The 21,847-nt window shown below is 44.9% G+C and overlaps 1 protein-coding gene across 1 annotated transcript; it reads left to right on the top strand.

Moving 5' to 3' along the window:
* Window positions 1–137: 137 nt before the first annotated feature.
* On the top strand, window positions 138–20,602 carry LOC112265391 (amyloid-beta A4 precursor protein-binding family A member 1). The gene is given in 12 exon segments (XM_042324132.1): window positions 138–1,785; window positions 2,395–2,530; window positions 4,218–4,363; window positions 4,852–4,938; window positions 7,456–7,641; window positions 10,268–10,327; window positions 10,329–10,448; window positions 13,582–13,658; window positions 13,660–13,792; window positions 17,146–17,265; window positions 17,418–17,558; window positions 19,525–20,602. Coding segments are annotated over 12 exon segments (2,913 nt in total). The 5' UTR covers window positions 138–150; the 3' UTR covers window positions 19,597–20,602.
* Window positions 20,603–21,847: the final 1,245 nt, after the last annotated feature.

Below are 21,847 nucleotides of genomic sequence, written 5' to 3' on the forward strand. Positions count from 1 at the left end.
GGGAGAGGGGGAGAGGATGAGAGAGAGGGAGGGGGTGAGAGTGGGAGAGAGGGAGGAGGAGAGGATGAGAGCAGGAGAGAGGGAGGGGGCAGGATGATGAGAGCAGGAGAAAGGGAGGGGGAGAGGGTAAGGGTGAGAGAGGGAGAGAGAATGAGAAAGGGAGAGAGGGGTGACAGGGAAGATGGTAAGGTCTACTCTTTGAGAAACTGTGACACCCCTGAGGACAGAACGATCTCAGTGTGTGTCTCAGAGTCCCCACAAAGGGCCCCCTATAGGGGAAGTGGAGGGGGAAGGGATTGGATTTGTGATGCCCCTCAAAGGGCCCATAAGGAGGTGAAGAGGCAGGGGAGGGGAGGAGGACGAGGTGGGAGGAGCGAGAGGGGAGGAGGAAAGAGTGGGAGGGAAGGAGGAAGGGTCGGGAGGGAGACTGACAGGGAGGAAGACACCGGACAGATAGTATCTGAGATTAAGGTATGTATGAGCAGTAGCAGCAGCTCAGAGACACAGGACTGCAGAGAGGCTGCTATCAGGCCCAGACCACCAAGGCCAAGGCCCAGGCCTAGATCCGGGCCCAGTTCCAGCACCCCACAACCTCACCAGACACAATCCCACACCCAGACCCGCCCAAAACAGGCCTACCAGACCCACACCTACCTGACAGAGTGCCATACTGGACCGACAAAAGCCCACCCAGCACAGAACCACCACCTAGAGGCTCAGAGCGACGCCCGACAGAGCCAGCAGACTAAGACACAGGACTGCAGAGACGGTGCCATCAGTTCTATACCTAGATCTGACTTCATCACACCACACCCTTACCCTCCTCAAACCCCGGCCCAAACGGAGCACAGCCAGGCCCAGCAGACACACACCCAGCCTCCCCAGATCTGCCCAAAACAGGCCCATCCGGCAAAGACTCACACCCACCCGACACAGGCCCAGACCCAGGCCCGACAGGTCCTGCCGACACAGGCCCAAAACCACAAGAGACAAGCACCCACCCATCCGACACAGGCCCAGACACTGCAGCACCACAGAGAAGGTTCCGTCAGGCCCACCTTTGACTGCCCTCCCACTCACCAGACCCAGATCCAGCAGACTCAGCATCGCAGAGAGAGTCTCACCACTGAGCCTACACACAGCCAGGAGAGCCAGGCCCAGACCCAGCAGTCAGAGGCCCAGACCCAAGCCTGGCAAATTCAGGATCGGAGAGGGAGTCCCATCACTTCTGACCCCCCTCCCGCCCACCAGACCCAGGCCCAGAACCATCCTCAGCAGCAAGAGGCCTGGCAGACCATGCAACACCGTAGAGAGAGCCTTACCAGCCCCAGGCCCGACTCTGACTCCCCACCCAGTAAAGCCCAAAATGACCAGTTTCAGTCCCAGCAGCACTACAGAGAGAGTCTCCCCAGGTCCCGGCCCACTTCTGCCTCCCCTCCCAGCCACAAGACTCAAATACAGGACCACACTCCCCACACCCGACAGACACCTCAGCATCGCAGAGAGAGCACCACCAGTCCCAGGCCCCCCTCTGACTCCCCTCCCCTCCAGGAGAGCCACCAGGCCCACATCCAGGCCCACTCTTTTCAGACCGAGAACCAGGGCAGACAGACCCAGCAGCATTGCAGAGAGAACACCACCAGCCCCATCCCAAGGCCTACTTCTAACTCCACTCCTAGCCTGGAGAGCCATCCAAGGGCTGTCAATGTATCACCAGCTTCACATCAGAACACAGAGCCACAGAGGGAGTCCCCAGAGGAGAGACAGACAAGGACACAGACACAGGTAACCGCCTGATGCTGCCAACTCAACAGGGTTTGTTTTATGTTATTAGTTTACTTGACAGGGACCATGTACAACAAACATTGCACCAGATTTGACCTACATGGTTAAATCTCATCTGCAGTCTGGTCATGTTTATGTTTGTTCCAGTTATTAGTAAGATCTCCCCTCTGTCTATTCCAGTTGTTAATAAGATCTCCTCTCTGTCTATTCCAGTTGTTAGTAAGATCTCCCCTCTGTCTATTCCAGTTGTTAGTAAGATCTCCCCTCTGTTTATTCCAGTTGTTAGTAAGATCTCCCCTCTGTCTATTCCAGTTGTTAGTAAGATCTCCCCTCTGTTTATTCCAGTTGTTAGTAAGATCTCCCCTCTGTCTATTCCAGTTGTTAGTAAGATCCCCCCTCTGTCTATTCCAGTTGTTAGTAAGATCTCCCCTCTGTCTATTCCAGTTGTTAGTAAGATCTCCCCTCTGTCTATTCCAGGTGTTAGTAAGATCTCCCCTCTGTCTATTCCAGGTGTTAATAAGATCTCCCCGCTGTCTATTCCAGTTGTTAATAAGATCTCCACCCTGTCTGTTCCGGTTGTTAGTAAGATCTCCCCTCTGTCTGTTCCAGATGCCTCACGATGTCTCAGAGCAGCAGCCTGGCAGGCCCCAGTGCCCAGAGCCCCGGGCCCTACAGAAGGACAGCAACAACACACCTCAGCCTGAACCAACACAGAACAACGCCTCGTTCCCCAGCTTCGTGGATGGTAAATGTAATTTCTCTGTATAGTTCATTGATTCCATACCTGAGTAACGGACATGTGATTGGTTTCTGGTGTGTACCTTGACGTTGCTGTACTGCTGCAACCATATTGCCCAGCAATGGGACAATAGCGACCTTCTGAATGTGAATCTGAAACTGACTCTGAATGTTAATGTGAATCTGACTCTGAATGTGAATCTGACTCTGAATGTGAATCTGACTCTGAATGTGAATCTGACTCTAAATGTGAATCTGACTCTAAATGTGAATCTGACTCTGAATGTTAATCTGAATCTGACTGTGAATGTGCATCTGACTCTGAATCTGACTGTGAATCTGACTCTGAATGTGAATCTGACTCTGAATGTGAATCTGACTCTGAATGTGAATGTGAATCTGACTCTGAATGTGAATCTGACTCTGAATGTGAATCTGAATCTGAATCTGAATGTGAATCTGACTCTGATTGTTAATCTGAATCAGACTCTGAATGGGAATCTGCCTCTGAATATGAATCTGACAATGAATGTGAATCTGGCTGAATGTGAATCTGACTCTGAATGTTAATCTGAATCTGATTATGACTCTGAATGTGAGTCTGACTCTGAATGTTAATCTGAATCTGAATGTTAATCTGACTCTGAATGTTAATCTGAATCCGACTGAATGTGAATGTGAGTCTGACTCTGAATGTGAATCTGGCTCTGAATGTGAATCTAACTCTGAATCTGACTCTGAATGGTAATCTGAATCTGCCTCTGAATGTGAATCTGACTGTGAATGTGACTCTGAATCTGACTGTGAATGTGACTGTGAATGTGAATCTGACTCTGAATCTGGCAATGAATGTGAATCTGACTCTCAATGTGAATGTGACTGACTGAATGTGAATATGAATCTGACTGAATGTGAATATGAATCTGACTGAATGTGAATGTGAATCTGACTGACTCTGAATGTGAGTCTGACTCTGAATGTGAATCTGACTCTGAATGTTAATCTGAATGTTAATCTGAATCTGATTCTGAATCTGAATGTTAGTGTGACTCTGACTCTGAATCTGACTTTGAATGTGAATCTGACTCTGAGTGTGAATCTGAATGTGAATCTGGATCTGAATGTGGATCTGACTCTGAATGTTAATCTGACTTTGAATGTGAATCTGAATGTGAATCTGACTCTGAATGTGAATCTGAATGTGAGTCTGACTCTGAATGTGAATCTGAATGTGAGTCTGACTGAATGTGAATGTGACTCTGAATGTGAATCTGACTTTGAATGTGAATGTGACTCTGATTCTAAATGTGAATCTGACTCTGAACCTGACTCTGAATGTTAATCTGAATGTTAATCTGAATCTGATTCTGAATCTGAATGTTAGTGTGACTCTGACTCTGAATCTGACTTTGAATGTGAATCTGACCCTGAGTGTGAATCTGAATGTGAATCTGGATCTGAATGTGGATCTGACTCTGAATGTTAATCTGACTTTGAATGTGAATCTGAATGTGAATCTGACTCTGAATGTGAATCTGAATGTGAGTCTGACTCTGAATGTGAATCTGAATGTGAGTCTGACTGAATGTGAATGTGACTCTGAATGTGAATCTGACTTTGAATGTGAATGTGACTCTGATTCTAAATGTGAATCTGACTCTGAACCTGACTCTGACTTTGAATCTCATGCCCAGTCCCAGGTCCGTGTGAGCCGGAGGACCTGATAGATGGGATCATCTTTGCTGCTAACTACCTTGGTTCCACACAGCTGCTGTCTGACAAGAACCCATCTAAAGGAACACGCATGGCCCAGGCGCAGGAGGCTGTCAGCCAGGTCAAGGTATTCTATTTTTTTGCCCGCCTAATATTCTGATCGAACAATGAATGTCAGCTGAACTGAATATGCATTCTTCCTAACCACAATAAGGATTTTTGCCTTTGAAAAACCTCACAGTTGGAGTACACTTTTTCAGCCACATGGTGGAGCTCTCTCATTCCTTTTCACCATGTTTTGTGTGTCTACCATTTATGACAGGATTTCCCAACTGCAGGAAATCAGCTCCAAGTGATTTTAATTTAATCTGTTCCCTAGTATTCCCACGCATAATGGAGAGACACATGATCGTAGACAATAATAGTAAGCAAGGTTTGAAATTATTATGTTTCAGTCAAAATATTATATCTGTTTGGGATTCTTGCAGTCGATTTGCAGTCTACAAATGATTTGCAATTGTGTTCCGGCCCCCCGAACATCCGCTCAAGAGAAAAATCATCCCGCGGCTGAATCTAGTTGACGATCCCTTATATATGATGATCTGCTGCCCACAGAGCCAAGATGAAGACTCTCAGATGGTGACAGAAGTTGACCTCTTCATCTCCACCAAAGCAGTCAAAGTGCTGAATGCTGACACACAGGTGTGTAACTACAGTATTGAGCTATGTGTCTAGGGAAAACACTCACCTCTGTGTTAGCTTTGCATCTGCCGTCAGGTTGTGGTTTCAATTCAGGAAGTTGACTGAAATTTCAGTTTCAATTCTTATTCTCCTTATTGAAAAAATCTGATCTACTATCGTAAGAGTCCTATGTCTTGCTCTTCTAGCTTTAGGGGCATTCCGTGGACATGTTGTTCAGGACCGTTTACTCCACACAGTACCAAGTTATTACCACAGCAGCTATATATATATATATATATATCATTTATCAACTGGGTGGTTCGAGCCCTGAATGCTAATTGGCTGACAGCCATGTTATATGGGGTGGCAGGGTAGCCCAGTGGTTAGAGCGTTGGACTATTAACCAGAAGGTTGCAAGTTCAAATCCCTGAGCTGACAAGGTACAAATCTGTCGTTCTGCCCCTGAACAGGCAGTTAACCCACTGTTCCCCGGTAGGCTGTCATTGAAAATAAGAATTTGTTCTTAACTGACTTGCCTAGTTAAATAAAGGTAAAAACAAAAAAATCAGACTGTATACCACGGGTATGACAAAACATTTATTTTTACTGATCTAATTAAGTTGGTAACCAGTTTATAATAGCAATTCGGTACCTCGGGGGGTTTGTGGTATATGGCCAATATGCCACACCTCCTCAGGCCTTATTGTACTAAGTTATTACCACAGCAGCTATATATATTATTTACCCCCCCAGAAGACGCTGATGGACAGTTATTACCACAGCAGCTATATATATTATTTACCCCCCCAGAAAACGCTGATGGACAGTTATTACCACAGCAGCTATATATATTATTTACCCCCAGGAGATGCTGATGGACAGTTATTACCACAGCAGCCATATATATTATTCACCCCCAGGAGATGCTGATGGACAGTTATTACCACAGCAGCCATATATATTATTCACCCCCAGGAGATGCTGATGGACAGTTATTACCACAGCAGCTATATATATTATTTACCCCCAGGAGATGCTGATGGACAGTTATTACCACAGCAGCCATATATATTATTTACCCCCCAGGAGATGCTGATGGACAGTTATTACCACAGCAGCCATATATATTATTCACCCCCAGGGGATGCTGATGGACAGTTATTACCACAGCAGCCATATATATTATTTACCCCCAGAAAACGCTGATGGACAGTTATTACCACAGCAGCTATATATATTATTTACCCCCCAGGAGATGCTGATGGACAGTTATTACCACAGCAGCCATATATATTTACCCCCCAGGAGATGCTGATGGACAGTTATTACCACAGCAGCCATATATATTATTCACCCCCAGGAGATGCTGATGGACAGTTATTACCACAGCAGCCATATATATTATTCACCCCCAGGAGATGCTGATGGACAGTTATTACCACAGCAGCTATATATATTATTCACCCCCAGGAGAGACCGATGGACAGTTATTACCACAGCAGCTATATATATTATTTACCCCCACCCCCCAGAAGACGCTGATGGACAGTTATTACCACAGCAGCCATATATATTATTTACCCCCAGGAGATGCTGATGGACAGTTATTACCACAGCAGCCATATATATTATTTACCCCCAGGAGATGCTGATGGACAGTTATTACCACAGCAGCCATATATATTATTCACCCCCCAGGAGATGCTGATGGACAGTTATTACCACAGCAGCCATATATATTATCTACCCCCCAGGAGATGCTGATGGACAGATATTACCACAGCAGCCATATATATATTCACCCCCAGGAGACGCTGATGGACAGTTATTACCACAGCAGCTATATATATTATTTACCCCCAGGAGATGCTGATGGACAGTTATTACCACAGCAGCCATATATATTATTTACCCCCAGGAGATGCTGATGGACAGTTATTACCACAGCAGCCATATATATTATTCACCCCCAGGAGATGCTGATGGACAGTTATTACCACAGCAGCCATATATATTATTCACCCCCCAGGAGATGCTGATGGACAGTTATTACCACAGCAGCTATATATATTATTCACCCCCAGGAGAGACCGATGGACAGTTATTACCACAGCAGCTATATATATTATTTACCCCCCACCCCCCAGAAGACGCTGATGGACAGTTATTACCACAGCAGCCATATATATTATTTACCCCCAGGAGATGCTGATGGACAGTTATTACCACAGCAGCCATATATATTATTTACCCCCAGGAGATGCTGATGGACAGTTATTACCACAGCAGCCATATATATTATTCACCCCCCAGGAGATGCTGATGGACAGTTATTACCACAGCAGCCATATATATTATCTACCCCCCAGGAGATGCTGATGGACAGATATTACCACAGCAGCCATATATATTATTCACCCCCAGGAGACGCTGATGGACAGTTATTACCACAGCAGCTATATATATTATTTACCCCCAGGAGATGCTGATGGACAGATATTACCACAGCAGCCATATATATTATTTACCCCCCCCCAGGAGACGCTGATGGACAGTGCGTTGCGTTCCATATCCTACATCGCAGACATCGGGAGCATCGTGGTTCTGATGGCTCGTACCCGTATGGCAGGAACATCCTCACAGGACTGTACTGAAGCTGATCTCTCCTCCTCAGAGGGACAGAGACACTACAGAATGATCTGCTATGTCTTTGAGTCAGAAGACGTGAGTACTGGGCTGGCAGCCTTAAAATAAGATTCTGTTCTATTTTGTTTTATTCTGTTCTGTTTCATTCTGTTCTATTCTGTTCTATTCTATTATGTTCTATTCTATTCTGTTCTGTTTTATTCTGTTCTGTTCTGTTTTATTCTGTTCTATTCTGTTCTATTCTATTCTGTTCTGTTCTGTTTTATTCTGTTCTATTCTGTTCTATTCTATTATGTTCTATTCTATTATGTTCTGTTTTATTCTGTTCTATTCTGTTCTATTCTATTCTGTTCTGTTCTATTCTGTTCTATTCTGTTCTATTCTGTTCTATTCTATTCTATTCTATTCTGTTCTGTTTCATTCTGTTCTATTCTGTTCTATTCTGTTCTATTCTATTCTGTTCTATTATGTTATATTCTTATTATGTTCTGTTTTATTCTGTTCTATTCTATTCTATTCTGTTCTATTCTATTATGTTATATTCTTATTATGTTCTGTTTTATTCTGTTCTAATCTATTATGTTATATTCTTATTATGTTCTGTTTTATTCTGTTATATTCTGTTCTATTCTATTCTGTTATATTCTATTATATTCTTATTATGTTCTGTTTTATTCTATTCTATTCTGTTCTGTTTCATTCTGTTCTATTCTGTTCTATTCTATTATGTTCTATTCTATTCTGTTCTGTTTTATTCTATTCTGTTCTATTCTATTATGTTCTATTCTATTCTGTTCTGTTTCATTCTGTTCTGTTCTGTTCTGTTTCATTCGGTTCTATTTTATTCTGTTTCATTCTGTTCTGTTCTGTTCTGTTTCATTCTGTTTTATTCTATTCTGTTCTATTCTGTTCTATTCTGTTCTGTTCTGTTCTGTTCTATTCTATTATGTTCTATTCTATTCTGTTCTGTTTCATTCTATTCTGTTCTGTTCTGTTTTATTCTGTTTTATTCTGTTCTATTCTGTTCTATTCTCCCACTCTTGAACTTTGAGTACTGTTGAATGTTATTGATCTATTGGGGCAATGATTTTGTTATTTGAGATTCTCTGGCACAGTGTTTGCGAAGGTCAAATCAAATGTTATTGGTCACATACACATGGTTAGCAGATGTTATTGGTCACATACACATGGTTAGCAGATGTTAATGGTCACATACACATGGTTAGCAGATGCTAATGGTCACATACACATGGTTAGCAGATGTTATTGGTCACATACACATGGTTATCAGATGCTAATGGTCACATACACATGGTTAGCAGATGCTAATGGTCACATACACATGGTTAGCAGATGTTATTGGTCACATTCACATGGTTATCAGATGTTAATGGTCACATACACATGATTAGCAGATGCTAATGGTCACATACACATGGTTAGCATATGTTAATGGTCACAAACACATGGTTAGTAGATGTTATTGGTCACATACACATGGTTAGTAGATGTTATTGGTCACATACACATGGTTAGTAGATGTTATTGGTCACATACACATGGTTAGCAGATGTTATTGGTCACATACACATGGTTAGCAGATGTTATTGGTCACATACACATGGTTAGCAGATGTTAATGGTCACATACACATGGTTAGCAGATGTTAATGCGAGTGTAGCAAATGCTTGTGCTTCTAGTTCTGACTATGCAGTTAAAATCTAACAAGTAATCTAACAAATTCACAACAACTACCTAATACACACAAATGTAAAGGGGTGAATGAGAATATGTACATTTTAAATATATGGATGAGCGATGGCCGAACGGCATAGGCAAGATGGTATAGAATACAGTATTTACATATGAGATGAGTAATGTAGGATATGTAAACATTATTAAAGTGGCGTTATTTAAAGTGACTAGTGATACCTTTATTAATTCCATTTATTAAAGTGACCAGAGATTTGAGTGTGTATGGTGACAGCAGCCTCTCTACGTTAGTGATGGCTGTTTAACAGTCAGATGGCCTTGAGATAGAATGGCCTATACACTATTACAGTACAATATTACTGAATATCATTCTAAAGCTTTGAAAATGTATATGGCTTGTACAGAGTCCCTACCTTATTTAACTCTGTTGGCTTTCCTATAACACGTGCTATATCTTCCTATAACATGTGCTATATCTCCCTATAACATGTGCTATGTCTCCCTATAACATGTGCTATGTCTCCCTATAACATGTGCTATGTCTCCCTATAACATGTGCTATATCTTCCTATAACATGTGCTATATCTCCCTATAACATGTGCTATGTCTCCCTATAACACGTGCTATGTCTCCCTTTAACATGTGCTATGTCTCCCTATAACATGTGCTATATCTTCCTATAACATGTGCTATATCTCCCTATAACATGTGCTATGTCTCCCTTTAACACGTGCTATGTCTCCCTTTAACACATGCTATGTCTTCATTCATCATTTCAGTTGGTCCCTAACTGTGTGCTCTCTCCCACCTCTGTATTGTGGTCAACTTGAATAGCTTGTAGTTTCCATTGAGTAGTTATCCCCTACCAACCGGGAATCCCTCCCTTTGCCCCCTCTCTATATCCCCTCCCTATATCCCCTTCCCCCTCCGGCCTACCTCCCTATGGCCCCTTCCTTTTCCCCCTCCCTATGCCCCCTTCCCCCTCCGCAGGCCCAGCTCATTGCCCAGTCCATCGGACAGGCATTCAGCGTTGCCTACAGGGAGTTCCTCCCGAGCCAATGGGATCAATCCTAAGGACCTGAGTCAGAAGCAATACAGTGACATCATCAATTCCCAGGAAATGTACAATGACGACCTGGTCCATTTCTCAAACTCTGACAACTGTAAAGAGGTGAAGTGTGTGTGTGTGTGTGTGTGTGTGTGTGTGTGTGTGTGTGTGTGTGTGTGTGTGTGTGTGTGTGTGTGTGTACTGAAGTGTAAATTGGTGTGACGGCCTACTGTTGTGAGCAGAGCTTTGATTGTTGACCGTGATGCACTTCAGGATGTATTGCCTCCTTCCTTCCTTCCTTCCTTCCTTCCTTCCTTCCTTCCTTCCTTCCTTCCTTCCTTCCTTCCTTCCTTCCTTCCTTCCTTCCTTCCTTCCTTCCTTCCTTCCTTCCTTCCTTCCAGTAAATTAAAAGAGATAACTTTGAAGAGTACAAGTAAGCAACCTAGTGGTTAAGTAAGCAACCTAGTGGTTAAGTAAGCAACCTAGTGGTTAAGTAAGCAACCTAGTGATTAAGTAAGCAACCTAGTGGTTAAGTAAGCAACCTAGTGGTTAAGTGGTTAGAGCATTGGCCCAGTAACCGGAAGGTTGCTGGATCGAATATATGAGCTGACAAGGTCAAATCTGTCGTTCTGTCCATGTGTAAGGCAGTTAACCCATTGGTCCCTGTGCGCCGAAAAGACCTGGATGTCGGTTAAGGCAGCCCTTACCACCTCTATGATTCAGAGGGGTTGGCATCATTCTTATTCTAAAATGTATTAAATTGTTTGTTTTTTCTCGTCAATCTACAGACAGTACCCCATAATGACAAAACAAAAACTGGTTTTTATAAATGTTTGCTAATTTATTAAAAACAAAAAAAACTGATATCACATTTACATAAATATTCAGACCCTTTACTCAGTACTTTGTTGAAGCACCTTTAGCAGTGATTACAGCCTCAAGTTTTCTTGGGTATGACGCTACAAGCTTGGCACACCTGTATTTAGGACGTTTCTCCCATTCTTCTCTGCAGATCCTCTCAAGCTCTGTCAGGCTGGATTGGGAGCGTTGCTGCACAGCTATTTTCAGGTCTCTCCAAAGATGCTTGATCAGGTTCAAGTCCGGGCTCTGGCTGGGCCACTCAAGGACATTCAGAGGCTTGTCCCGATGACACTTCTGCATTGTCTTGGCTGTGTGCTTAGGATCGTTGTCCTGTTGGAAGGTGAACCTTCGCACCAGTCTGAGGTCCTGAGCGTTCTGGAGCAGGTTTTCATCAAGGATCTCTCTGTACTTTGCTCCGTTCATCTTTGCTCAATCCTGACTAGTCTCCCAGTCCCTGCTGCTGAGAAACATCCCGACAGCATGATGCTGCCACCACCATGCTTCACCATAATGGATGGTGCCAGGTTTCCTCCAGACGTGATGTTTGGCATTCAGGCCAAAGAGTTCAATCTTGGCTCATCAGACCAGATAATCTAGTTTGTCATGATCTGAGAGTCCTTTAGGTGCTTTATGGCAAACTCAAAGCGTGCTGTCATGTGCCTTTTACTGAATGGTTTCCGTCTGGCCATTCTACCAGAAAGGCCTGATTTGGGGAGTACTGCATAGATGGTTGTCCTTCTGGGAGGTTCTCCGATCTCCACAGAGGAACTCTGGAGCTCTGTCAGAGTTACCATCGGGTTCTTGGTCACCTCCTGACCAAGGTCCTTCTCCCCGATTGCTCAGTTTGGCCCGACTGCCAGCTCTAGGAAAAGTCTTGGTGGTTCCAAACTTCTTCCATTTAAGAATGATGGAGGCCACTGTGTTCTTGGGGACCTTTCACATCTGTGCCTCGACACAATCCTGTCTCGGAGCTCTATGGACAATTCCTTCGACCTCATGACTTGGTTTTTCCTCTGACAATAATTTTTTTTGCCCTGTTTTCTCTCCAATTTCGTGGTATCCAATTGGTAGTTACAGTCTTGTCTGTACGGACTCGGGAGAGTTGAAGGTCGAGAGCCGTGTGTCTTCCGAAACACAACCCAACCAAGCCACGCTGCTTCTTGACACAATGCCCACTTAACCCGGAAGCTAGCCGCACCAATGTGTCGGAGGAAACACAGTGCACCTGGTGAAAGTGTCAGCGTGCACTACGTCCGGCCCACCACAGGAGTCGCTAGTGCTCGATGGGACAAGGACATCCCTGCCGGCCAAACCCGCCCCAAACCCTGGCGAGGCTGGGCCAATTGTGCGCCACCACATGGGTCTCCCGGTCGTGGCCAGCTGCGACAGAGCCTGGACGAACCCAGAATCTCTAGTGGCACAGCTAGCACTGCGATGTAGTGCCATAGACCACTGTGCCACTCAGGAGGCCAAATTGTGGGACCTTATATAGACAGGTGTGTATCTTTCCAAATCACGTCCAATCAATTGAATATACCACAGGTGGACTCTTATCAAGTTGTAGAAACATCTCAAGGATGATCAATGGAAACAGGATGCACCTGAGCTCCATTTTGATTCTCGTAACATAGGGTCTGAATACTTAGGTAAATAAGTTTTTTTTTTCTTTTTTTTTTTATCAATTTGCAAACATTTCTAAAAATCTGTTTTCACTTTGTCATTATCAAGTATTGTGTGTAGATTGCTGAGGATTTATTTAATTTAATCCATTTTAGAATAAGGCTGTAATGTAACAAATTGTGGGAAAAGTAAAGGGTTCTGAATACTTTCCGAAGTCACTAGACACTAACAACTTAAATCAGATGGCTGAGAACCTGGGGGTGGTGATAGTAGAGTCTGAACTCTCTCTCCCCTCCCCCTCTCTCTCTCCCGCTCTCTCTCTCTCCCTCTCCCCCTCTCCCCCTCTCTCCCCCTCTCTTCCCCCTCTCTCTCTCTCTCCCCCTCCCCTCTCTCCCTCTCCCCTTCTCTCTCTCCCCGTGTCCCCCTCTCTCGCTCTCTCTCTCTCTCCCCCTCTCTCTCTCTCTCCCCTCCCCCTCTCTTTCCCCCTCCCCCTCTCTCTCTCTCTCCCCGTGTCCCCTCTCTCTCTCTCTCTCTCTCTCTCTCTCTCTCTCTCTCTGTCACTCTCTCTCTCCCCTCCCCCCTCTCTCGGTCTCTCGCTCTCTCCCTCCCCTTCTCTCACTCGGCCTCTCTCTCTCTCCTTCCCCTCTCTAACTCCCCCTCTCTCTCTCTCTCGGTCTCCCCCTCCCCTCTCACTCAGTCTGTCTCTCTCGCTCTCGGTGTCTCTCTCTCTCTCGCCCCTCTCCCCCTCTCTCTCTCTCCCTCCCCTCCTCCATAGCTGGAGTTGGAGAAGCAGAAGGGTGAGAGCCTAGGTGTGGTGATAGTGGAGTCTGGCTGGGGCTCCATCCTGCCTACGGATCCTAGCTAACATGTTGAACAGCGGCCCAGCTGCCCGCTCTGGGAAGCTCAACGTGGGAGACCAGATCATGTCCATCAACAACACTAGCCTGGTAGGGCTACCACTAGCTACCTGCCAGGGTATCATCAAGGTACCGTACACCAGTCACTAGTCAGACATGTCCATCAACAACACTAGTCTGGTAGGGCTACCACTAGCTACCTGCCAGGGTACAGTCAAGGTACCATCAACAACACAAAATAAGTAAGCCTTGTCCGAGCCAGAACGGCCCATAGCACATCTGGTTCCAGCCTTTTGTATGACTCGACCGGACAACCCCCTACCTTCCAATCTCAGGGCGGACACTCTGTCAGGCAGTCATGCCTGACATTGCTAGTTAGCATTGTGTGTGGTAATACTAGCTTAGTGTTGCAGACCAGATCAAGTCCATCAATAACACCAGCCTGGTAGGGCTTACAACTAGCCACCTGCCAGGGCATCGTCAAGGGTTACGGTCCAAACATTTAAAAGACACACCCTCGTCCACTTACCCTCTCGCCTTATGCCCTTGGAGGGAATCCCCGTCGCCATCTTGGATGGACGGTCCAAAATGATTAGGAAGTTTACAACGTAAGCTCTCGTTTTTAGTCGGCATTGCGAGTGTACAATTATGTTCACTCCAGGGCCTAAAAAATTCCCAATAATTAAATTTGCGACGATTGTACATCCGCTAAGAAAAGTCAGCAAAAACTTAAAAACAACATCAATGGAGCAGTCAACATACAAGTGCAAGTAAAAACGAATGCAAATAAGTTAGAAATGATGCTATTAATGCACATGACGGCACAAACACGTCTCGTAAAAAGTAAATATGTTTTTGTTTGGTTATCTTCTGGAAATTGTAGAAATTTTCCTTATTCAGAAGTTCCAGCTAAGCAGGCTAACATTAGTTATCTAATTAATTTGCTAGCTGTCATACAGTAGGCATATATTAATAATTATATATTTAATATAAGTAGACATGCACTCATAATTGACTGTAGTGCATGTAAAGCACCCACAAGCTTCCGGGGGCTGAAAACACAATCTTCGCAGGATGAACGAGTGACGTTTCCGGCCAAGGGCGATCCATTTAAAAATCATTCCTTCCTCCCTCCCCCGTTTCCCTGCAAGTGTAAACTCGTCAGACGTCATGATACATCATCAGAAGTGTCCACTAAATGTGAGGGCTGAGGGGATAAGTGTTTGGACTGCAGCCTATGTCTGGAGCATACAGTCAACTCAGGCAGCATCTATATTATGTTACTGCTCATTGAGCCTGTTTTACTTTTTTTTTACTCAAAAGTTCAAACCACTTCCTTTATTTGTCTCTTATCAGTCATTAAAGAAAAGGAGATGAGGAAGCCATTGGTATTGAGATTGAGATCGACACAGCCATTCTAGGAAGACATTCTAGAGTATTGAGATTGAGACAGGGCCATTCTAGGAAGCCATTTTAGTGTATTGAGGTTCAGACAGGGCCATTCTAGAGTATTGAGAATGAGATCGACACAGCCATTCTAGGAAGCCATTCTAGTATATTGAGATTGAGACACGGCCATTCTAGAGTATTGAGATTGACATCGGCATTCTAGAGTATTGAGATTGAGACACGGCCATTCTAGGAAGCCATTCTAGAGTATTGAGGTTGAGACAGGACCATTCTAGAGTATTGAGGTTGATACAGGGCCATTCTAGAGTTTTGAGGTTGATACAGGGCCATTCTAGAGTATTGAGGTTGAGACAGGGCCATTCTAGACTATTGAGGTTGAGACAGGGCCATTCTAGAGTATTGAGATTGACATCGGCATTCTAGAGCAGGTATTCCCAAACTGCATTGCCGTCGGGGGTACGCCAAATAAAAACGTGATTCACATTTTTTTTAAATAATAATAATTCTTCACATTTTCAAACAGTTTCATTTTCCAACGGGTCTATACATTTGGGTGAGTTTGTTTTTCTCGCCTGAGTAGCCACGTTTCACTGCCAAAAATAACATGAAACCATCTATTGTTCAGCGAAATAACAACACAATGTCAAATACAGGTAGCCTAGTCAAATAATTAACATCCAATCACATTAACCGTCACTCTCTAGCGGGAATTCCACTTATGGTCCGTATGGAGTCAAACGTAGCTGCTGCTCATTCCATTTGTTCGAAAATGGATAAATGGTTAAAAAAAGACAAATACCAGCTCTACTGGTAGTACTACATTGATTTGGGGTTCACTTATATTGCCTTTCCTCAGCCACAGTGTGTTATATGTGCAAAAATCTCACAATGAAACCTTCACTCTTGCGCAGACATTTAGAAACTGTCAGAGTCTAGGTGATGTGGGTAAGGCGGAGTCAGGCGCAGGACACAGAGATGAGTAATAATAGTAACTTTTACTCAAAAATAATCTTCCAACAAGGAGGACGAAAATCCAGAATCACATAAACGAGACAACTGACAACAATAAACACGCACAAAACCATGATGGCTCCAGAGGGTTAAATATGGAAATAATTCAAACGTAATGGGAACCAGGTGTGTACAACACAGACAAAACAAATGGAAAAAGAAATGTAGATCGGTGGAGGCTAGAAAGCCGGTGACGTCGAACGCCGCCCGAACATGGAGAGGCACCAACTTCGGCCTCATCGAAATTGCAACAAGCGGTTCTGTGAAAATTGAATTGAATCAAAAGCTACTGCCAGATTTCTGGATAGGGCTGCGCTCAGAGTGTCCTGCCTTGGCAAATCGTGCTGTTAAGACACTGATGCCCTTTGCAACCACGTACCTATGTGAGAGTTGATTCTTGGTCCTCACTAGCATGAACACTAAATACAGGCACAGACTGTGTGTGGAAAAGTATTTAAGACGGAGACTCTCTCCAATACAACCCAACATTGCAGAGTTATGTGAATCCTTTCATTAACCTGTGGTGAGTTATTGACAATTTTTAATGAACAAATAAGGTTTTATATGTAAGATGGTTAAATAAATAGCAAAATTATTGATTATTATTATATTATTATTTGTGCCCTGGTCCTATAAGAGCTCTTTGTCACTTCCCACGAGCCGGGTTGTGACAACTCACACTCATTCTTATGTTTAATAAATGTATCGTATAGTGTGTGTGTGGCAGGCTTACAATGATGGCAAAAAAACAACATTTGAGAGTGCGCTGACCCTGGTGCTAGAGGGGGTACAGCTGGAGGTTGAATGTTTGAAGGGGTACGGGACTATAACAAGTTTGGGAACCACTGTTCTAGAGCATTGAGATTGAGATCCACACAGCCATTCTAGGAAGACATTTTAGAGTATTGAGATAAACACAGCCATTCTACAGTATTGAGTTTGAGATACGGCCATTCTAGAGTATTAAGATTGAGACATGGCCATTCTAGGAAGCCATTCTAGAGTATTGAGACACTCTAGAATGGCCATTGCTATTCATCGTGTTCCGGTCGTCTTGCCAGGGTCTGAAGAGCCAGGTTCAGGTGAAGCTGAGCATCGTGAGTTGTCCTCCTGTCACCACTGTCCTCATCAAGAGACCCGACCTCAAGTTCCAGCTGGGCTTCAGTGTTCAGAACGGCATCGTGAGTAGGATTATGATATCGTTATAATGCATTATAAGACTTGTCATAAGCATGTATGACGTCTTTGTACTCTAATCATCATCTCTCTTATAATGATCCTGATAACAGCCATTTGGATTCAGAGAGTTGAGCTTTTCTTTCCCTCTCCTCAGATCTGCAGTCTGATGCGCGGCGGTATCGCAGAGCGAGGAGGGGTGCGAGTCGGCCACAGGATCATTGAGATCAATGGGCAGAGTGTTGTTGCCATGCCGCATGAGAAAATAGTCCAGACCCTGTCTGTATCAGTGGGAGAGGTGAGCATCAGGATCCTATGACTGTTAGCTAATTGCCAACGTTATACACGTTGAATGAATAGCCAATCAGAACCCTCTTTGGACGAAACAGACTAATAAGCATTTATAAAAATACAAGTGAGTGTCTTCATGATGAGTACTGATCTGTCCGATTCTCTCCTCACTCTCCTCCTCCTCACTCTCCTCCTCCTTCTCCTCCTCACTCTCCTCCTCCTTCTCCTCCTCACTGTCCTCCTCCTTTCCCCCTCACTCTCCTCCTCCTCCTCCTCCTCCTCCTCCTCCTCCTCCTCACTCTCCTCCTGCTCCACCTCCCCCTCACTCTCCTCCTCCTCCTCTGCACTCTCCTCCTCACTTTCCTCCTCACTCTCCTCCTCCTCACTCTTTTACTCACTCTCCTCTTCACTCTCCTCCTCCTCATTCTCCTCACTCTCCTCCTCCTCACTCTCCTCCTCCTCCCCTCTCTCTCCTCCTCCTCCTCACTCTCTTCCTCACTCTCCTCCTCTTTCTCATCCTCCTCACTCTTCTCCTCCTCACTCTCCTCCTCACTCTCCTCCTCCTCCACCTCCTCCTACTCCTCCTCTCCCTCCACCTCCTTCTCCTCCTCCTACTCCTCATTTTCCTCTTTCTCCATCTCCTTCTCCTCCTCATTCTCCTCCTCACTCTCATCCTGCTCCTCCTCCTCTTACTCATCCTCCTCATCCTCCTCACTTTCCTCCTGCTCATTCTCCTTCACCTACTCCTCCTTCTCCTCTTCCTCATCCTCTTCCTCACTCTCCTCCTCTTCCTCACTCTCCCCCTCCTCACTCTCCTCCTCCTCCTTCTCCCCTTCCTCCTCCTCGTCCTCACTCTCATCCTGCTCCTCCTCCTTCTCCTCTTCCTCCTCCTCCTGCTAATTCTCCTCCTTCTCCTCTTCCTCCTCCTGACTCTCCTCCTTCTCCTCACTCTACTCCTTCTCCTCTTCCTCCCTCTCCTCCTCCTCACTCTCCTCCTCACTCTCCTCTTTCTCCTCCTCCTCCTCTTCCTCACTCTCCTCCTCCTCTTCCTCACTCTCCTTCTCCTCTTCCTCACTCTCCTCATCACTGTCCTCTTCCTCTTCCTCATCCTCTTCACTCTCCTCCTCATCACTCTCCTCCTCTTCTTCTTCCTCATTCTCCTCTTCCTCCTCCTCACTCTCCTCCTCCTCCTCTTCCTCCTCACTCTCCTGCTTCTCTTCCGCACTCTCTTCCTCCTCCTCCTCTTCCTCACTCTCCTCCTCCTTCTCCTCTTCCTCACTCTCCTCCTCCTCTTCCTCATTCTCCTCTTCCTCCTCCTCATCCTCACTCTCCTGCTCCTCTTCCTCCTCGTCCCCACTCTCCCATACCGCCTCCTCTTCCTCATTCTCCCCCTCCTCCTCCTCTTCCGCACTCTCCCCCTCACTCTCCTGCTCTCTTCCTCACTCTCTTCCTCGTCCTCCCTCTCCTCTTCCTCCTCCTCCTCTCCTCTTCCTCACTCTTCATCCTCTTCTTCCTCCTCCTTCCCCTCCTCCTCCTCCTCCTCTTCCTCCTCCTCCTCACTCTCCTCTTCCTCACTCTCCTCCTCCTTCTCACTCTCCTTCTCCTACTCCTCACTCTCCTTCTTCTACTCCTCCTCTTCCTCCTCCTCCTCCTCCTCACTCTCCTCCCCTTCTTCCTCACTCTCCTTCTCCTCCTCCTCACTCACCTCTTTCTCCTCTTCCGCCTCCTCCTTCTCCTTCTCCTCACTCTCCTGCTCTCTTCCTTACTCTCTTCCTCCTCCTCCTCACTCTCCTCCTCCTCCTCTTCCTCACTCTCCTCCACCTCTTCCTCCACTTCTTCTTCCTCCTACTCCTCATTCTCCTCCTCCTCTTCCTCACTCTCCTCCTCCTTCTCCTCTTCCTCACTCTCCTCCTCCTTCTCCTCTTTCTCCTCTTTCTCCTCTTCCTCCTCCTCCTCCTCCTCCTCTCTGTCAGATCAACATGAAGACCATGCCTGCAGTGATGTTCAGACTGTTAACAGGACAGGAGACTCCTGTTTACATCTAGTCTCTCCATGCCTGCTCCCTCAATGGCACCCTTTTTCCTGTGTAGTGCACTACTTCTAACCATGGCCCATATGGCTGTAGGTTCACTATGTGAGGAATAGGGTGGCATTTGGTACTCGTACTCTCTCACTGCTTCTGCATGTCTAGGAGAAAGATGGTGGACAGACAGGATGGGTGACAGGCAGAGGAGGCTGGTATTCCAGCCATTCCAATGAGCCTGTCCTCCGGTTTATAGTGACACCAGCCTCCACTGCTGACAGGGTGGTGGTACATTAGCAACATTTATTTTTTATATATCATTTGATTTTGGGGGTAATATGTTACTATGCTGAAAATTTCAACAACAACAACAAAAATTCAACTTCAGGCTTAGTTGGAGTAGCCTGGAGAACACATTGTTTGGCGATGACGCGTAGTACAATGTTAGCTAAACAGACTGGTACCAGGCTATAATTGAACAGCTACACCGTCATAATGGTTTGATGTGTACAGTGCCTGTGTGTGCGTGTGAATACGTGTGAATACTGTTAAAAGAACTGTAAATGCAAGGTCAATTATTATGTTCTTATGACTAGATTGCAAACGCACCACAATTTATTTCCAATTTAATAACATGCAAGATTAAACAATGTAGTGACATAAATGTGTTGATACGGTAACTGAACTTATTGTAGGGAAGGGGTTGGTCTGTCGTTATTCTTCAATAGCAGGGATATTTAAGCTACGTCCCGTGTATACCTAAACAGCATAAGACAAGGCTTTTCTTCAATAGCAGGGGTATTTAAGCTACGTCCCGTGTATACCTAAACAGCATAGGACAAGGCTATTCTTCAATAGCAGGGGTATTTAAGCTACGTCCCGTGCATACCTAAACAGCATAGGACAAGGCTATTCTTCAATAGCAGGGCTATTGTTGCCTGGTCTGTCATTGGAGCCTGCCGTGCCAATGCATAACTACTACCTTAGGAGTTGGTAAGACAACAACACAGACCGATCTGGGGACCAGGCTAGGGGGAGGGGGGGTATTGAGCAACAGAAAACAATGTAATGTAGTGTGTCCCAAATCACACCCTTTCCACTGGGAACAGATATCAGTTCCAATGTCTAGTTTTGATTTACATCTGGTTGAGTTTGTCAAATAATGTGAATTCAACGTGAAATCAACAACAACAACATTTCATCATGTCATTGGACTTATGTAACATATTTTTTTTGGGGGGGGGTTGAAGTGTCGTGGAAACATTTGATTCAACACGTTTTTTTTTGTCCAGTGTGTATTCCCCTAGATAGTGCACTAGTTTTGACCATGCGAGGCCCATAGGGCTCTAATCAAAAGTAGTGCACTATGTAGGGAATAGGGTACCCTTTGGAATTACAAACCAGTGTCTGGAAGCTGTCCTTTTCTCTCTTATACTGCCTTGGATGTAACAAAGGTTTCAATATAACATTATGGCAATGCTGAAAGCCAAAGATAATACTGCGACATGTATTCTTAAAAATAAAAAAAAATGAACGAGTGCACTGTTAAGGATATAAGGGAGGGCGGCCATTTTGGAATGCAGAGCAGGTATAATGAGAATGTATAAACTTGTTTAGTTGCTGTATTGTGAGAAGCTAAGAATATACTGTGATTAATGACATGTTAATGACAATGCTTAATATGGCTTTCCAAATACGTAAAAAAATATAAAAAATAAAAGGGATTTATGACATGCAATGATGAAAATAATGTAAAGTACATGAAAGTCAAGTGGTTCATGAGGATGAGGACAACGGCTGAGTGCCAGATGGCACCCTATTCCCATAGGGCTCTGGTCTAAAGTAGTGCACTATATAGGAAATAGGGCTCTGGTCTAAAGTAGGGCACTATATAGGGAATAGGGCTCTGGTCTAAAGTGGTGCCCTATATAGGGAATAGGGCTCTGGTCTAAAGTAGTGCACTATATAGGGAATAGGGCTCTGGTCTAAAGTAGTGCACTATATAGGGAATAGGGCTCTGGTCTAAAGTAGTGCACTATATAGGGAATAGGGCTCGGGTCTAAAGTAGGGCACTATATAGGGAATAGGGCTCTGGTCTAAAGTGGTGCCCTATATAGGGAATAGGGCTCTGGTCTAAAGTAGTGCACTATATAGGGAATAGGGCTCTGGTCTAAAGTAGTGCCTGATATAGGGAATAGGCCTCTGGTCTAAAGTAGTGCCCTATGTAGGGAATAGGGCTCTGTAGGGCTCTGGTCTAAAGTAGTGCCCTATGT

This window comes from Oncorhynchus tshawytscha, linkage group LG01 (assembly GCF_018296145.1).
Source record: "Oncorhynchus tshawytscha isolate Ot180627B linkage group LG01, Otsh_v2.0, whole genome shotgun sequence".
Classification (NCBI taxonomy): Eukaryota; Metazoa; Chordata; class Actinopteri; order Salmoniformes; family Salmonidae; genus Oncorhynchus; species Oncorhynchus tshawytscha.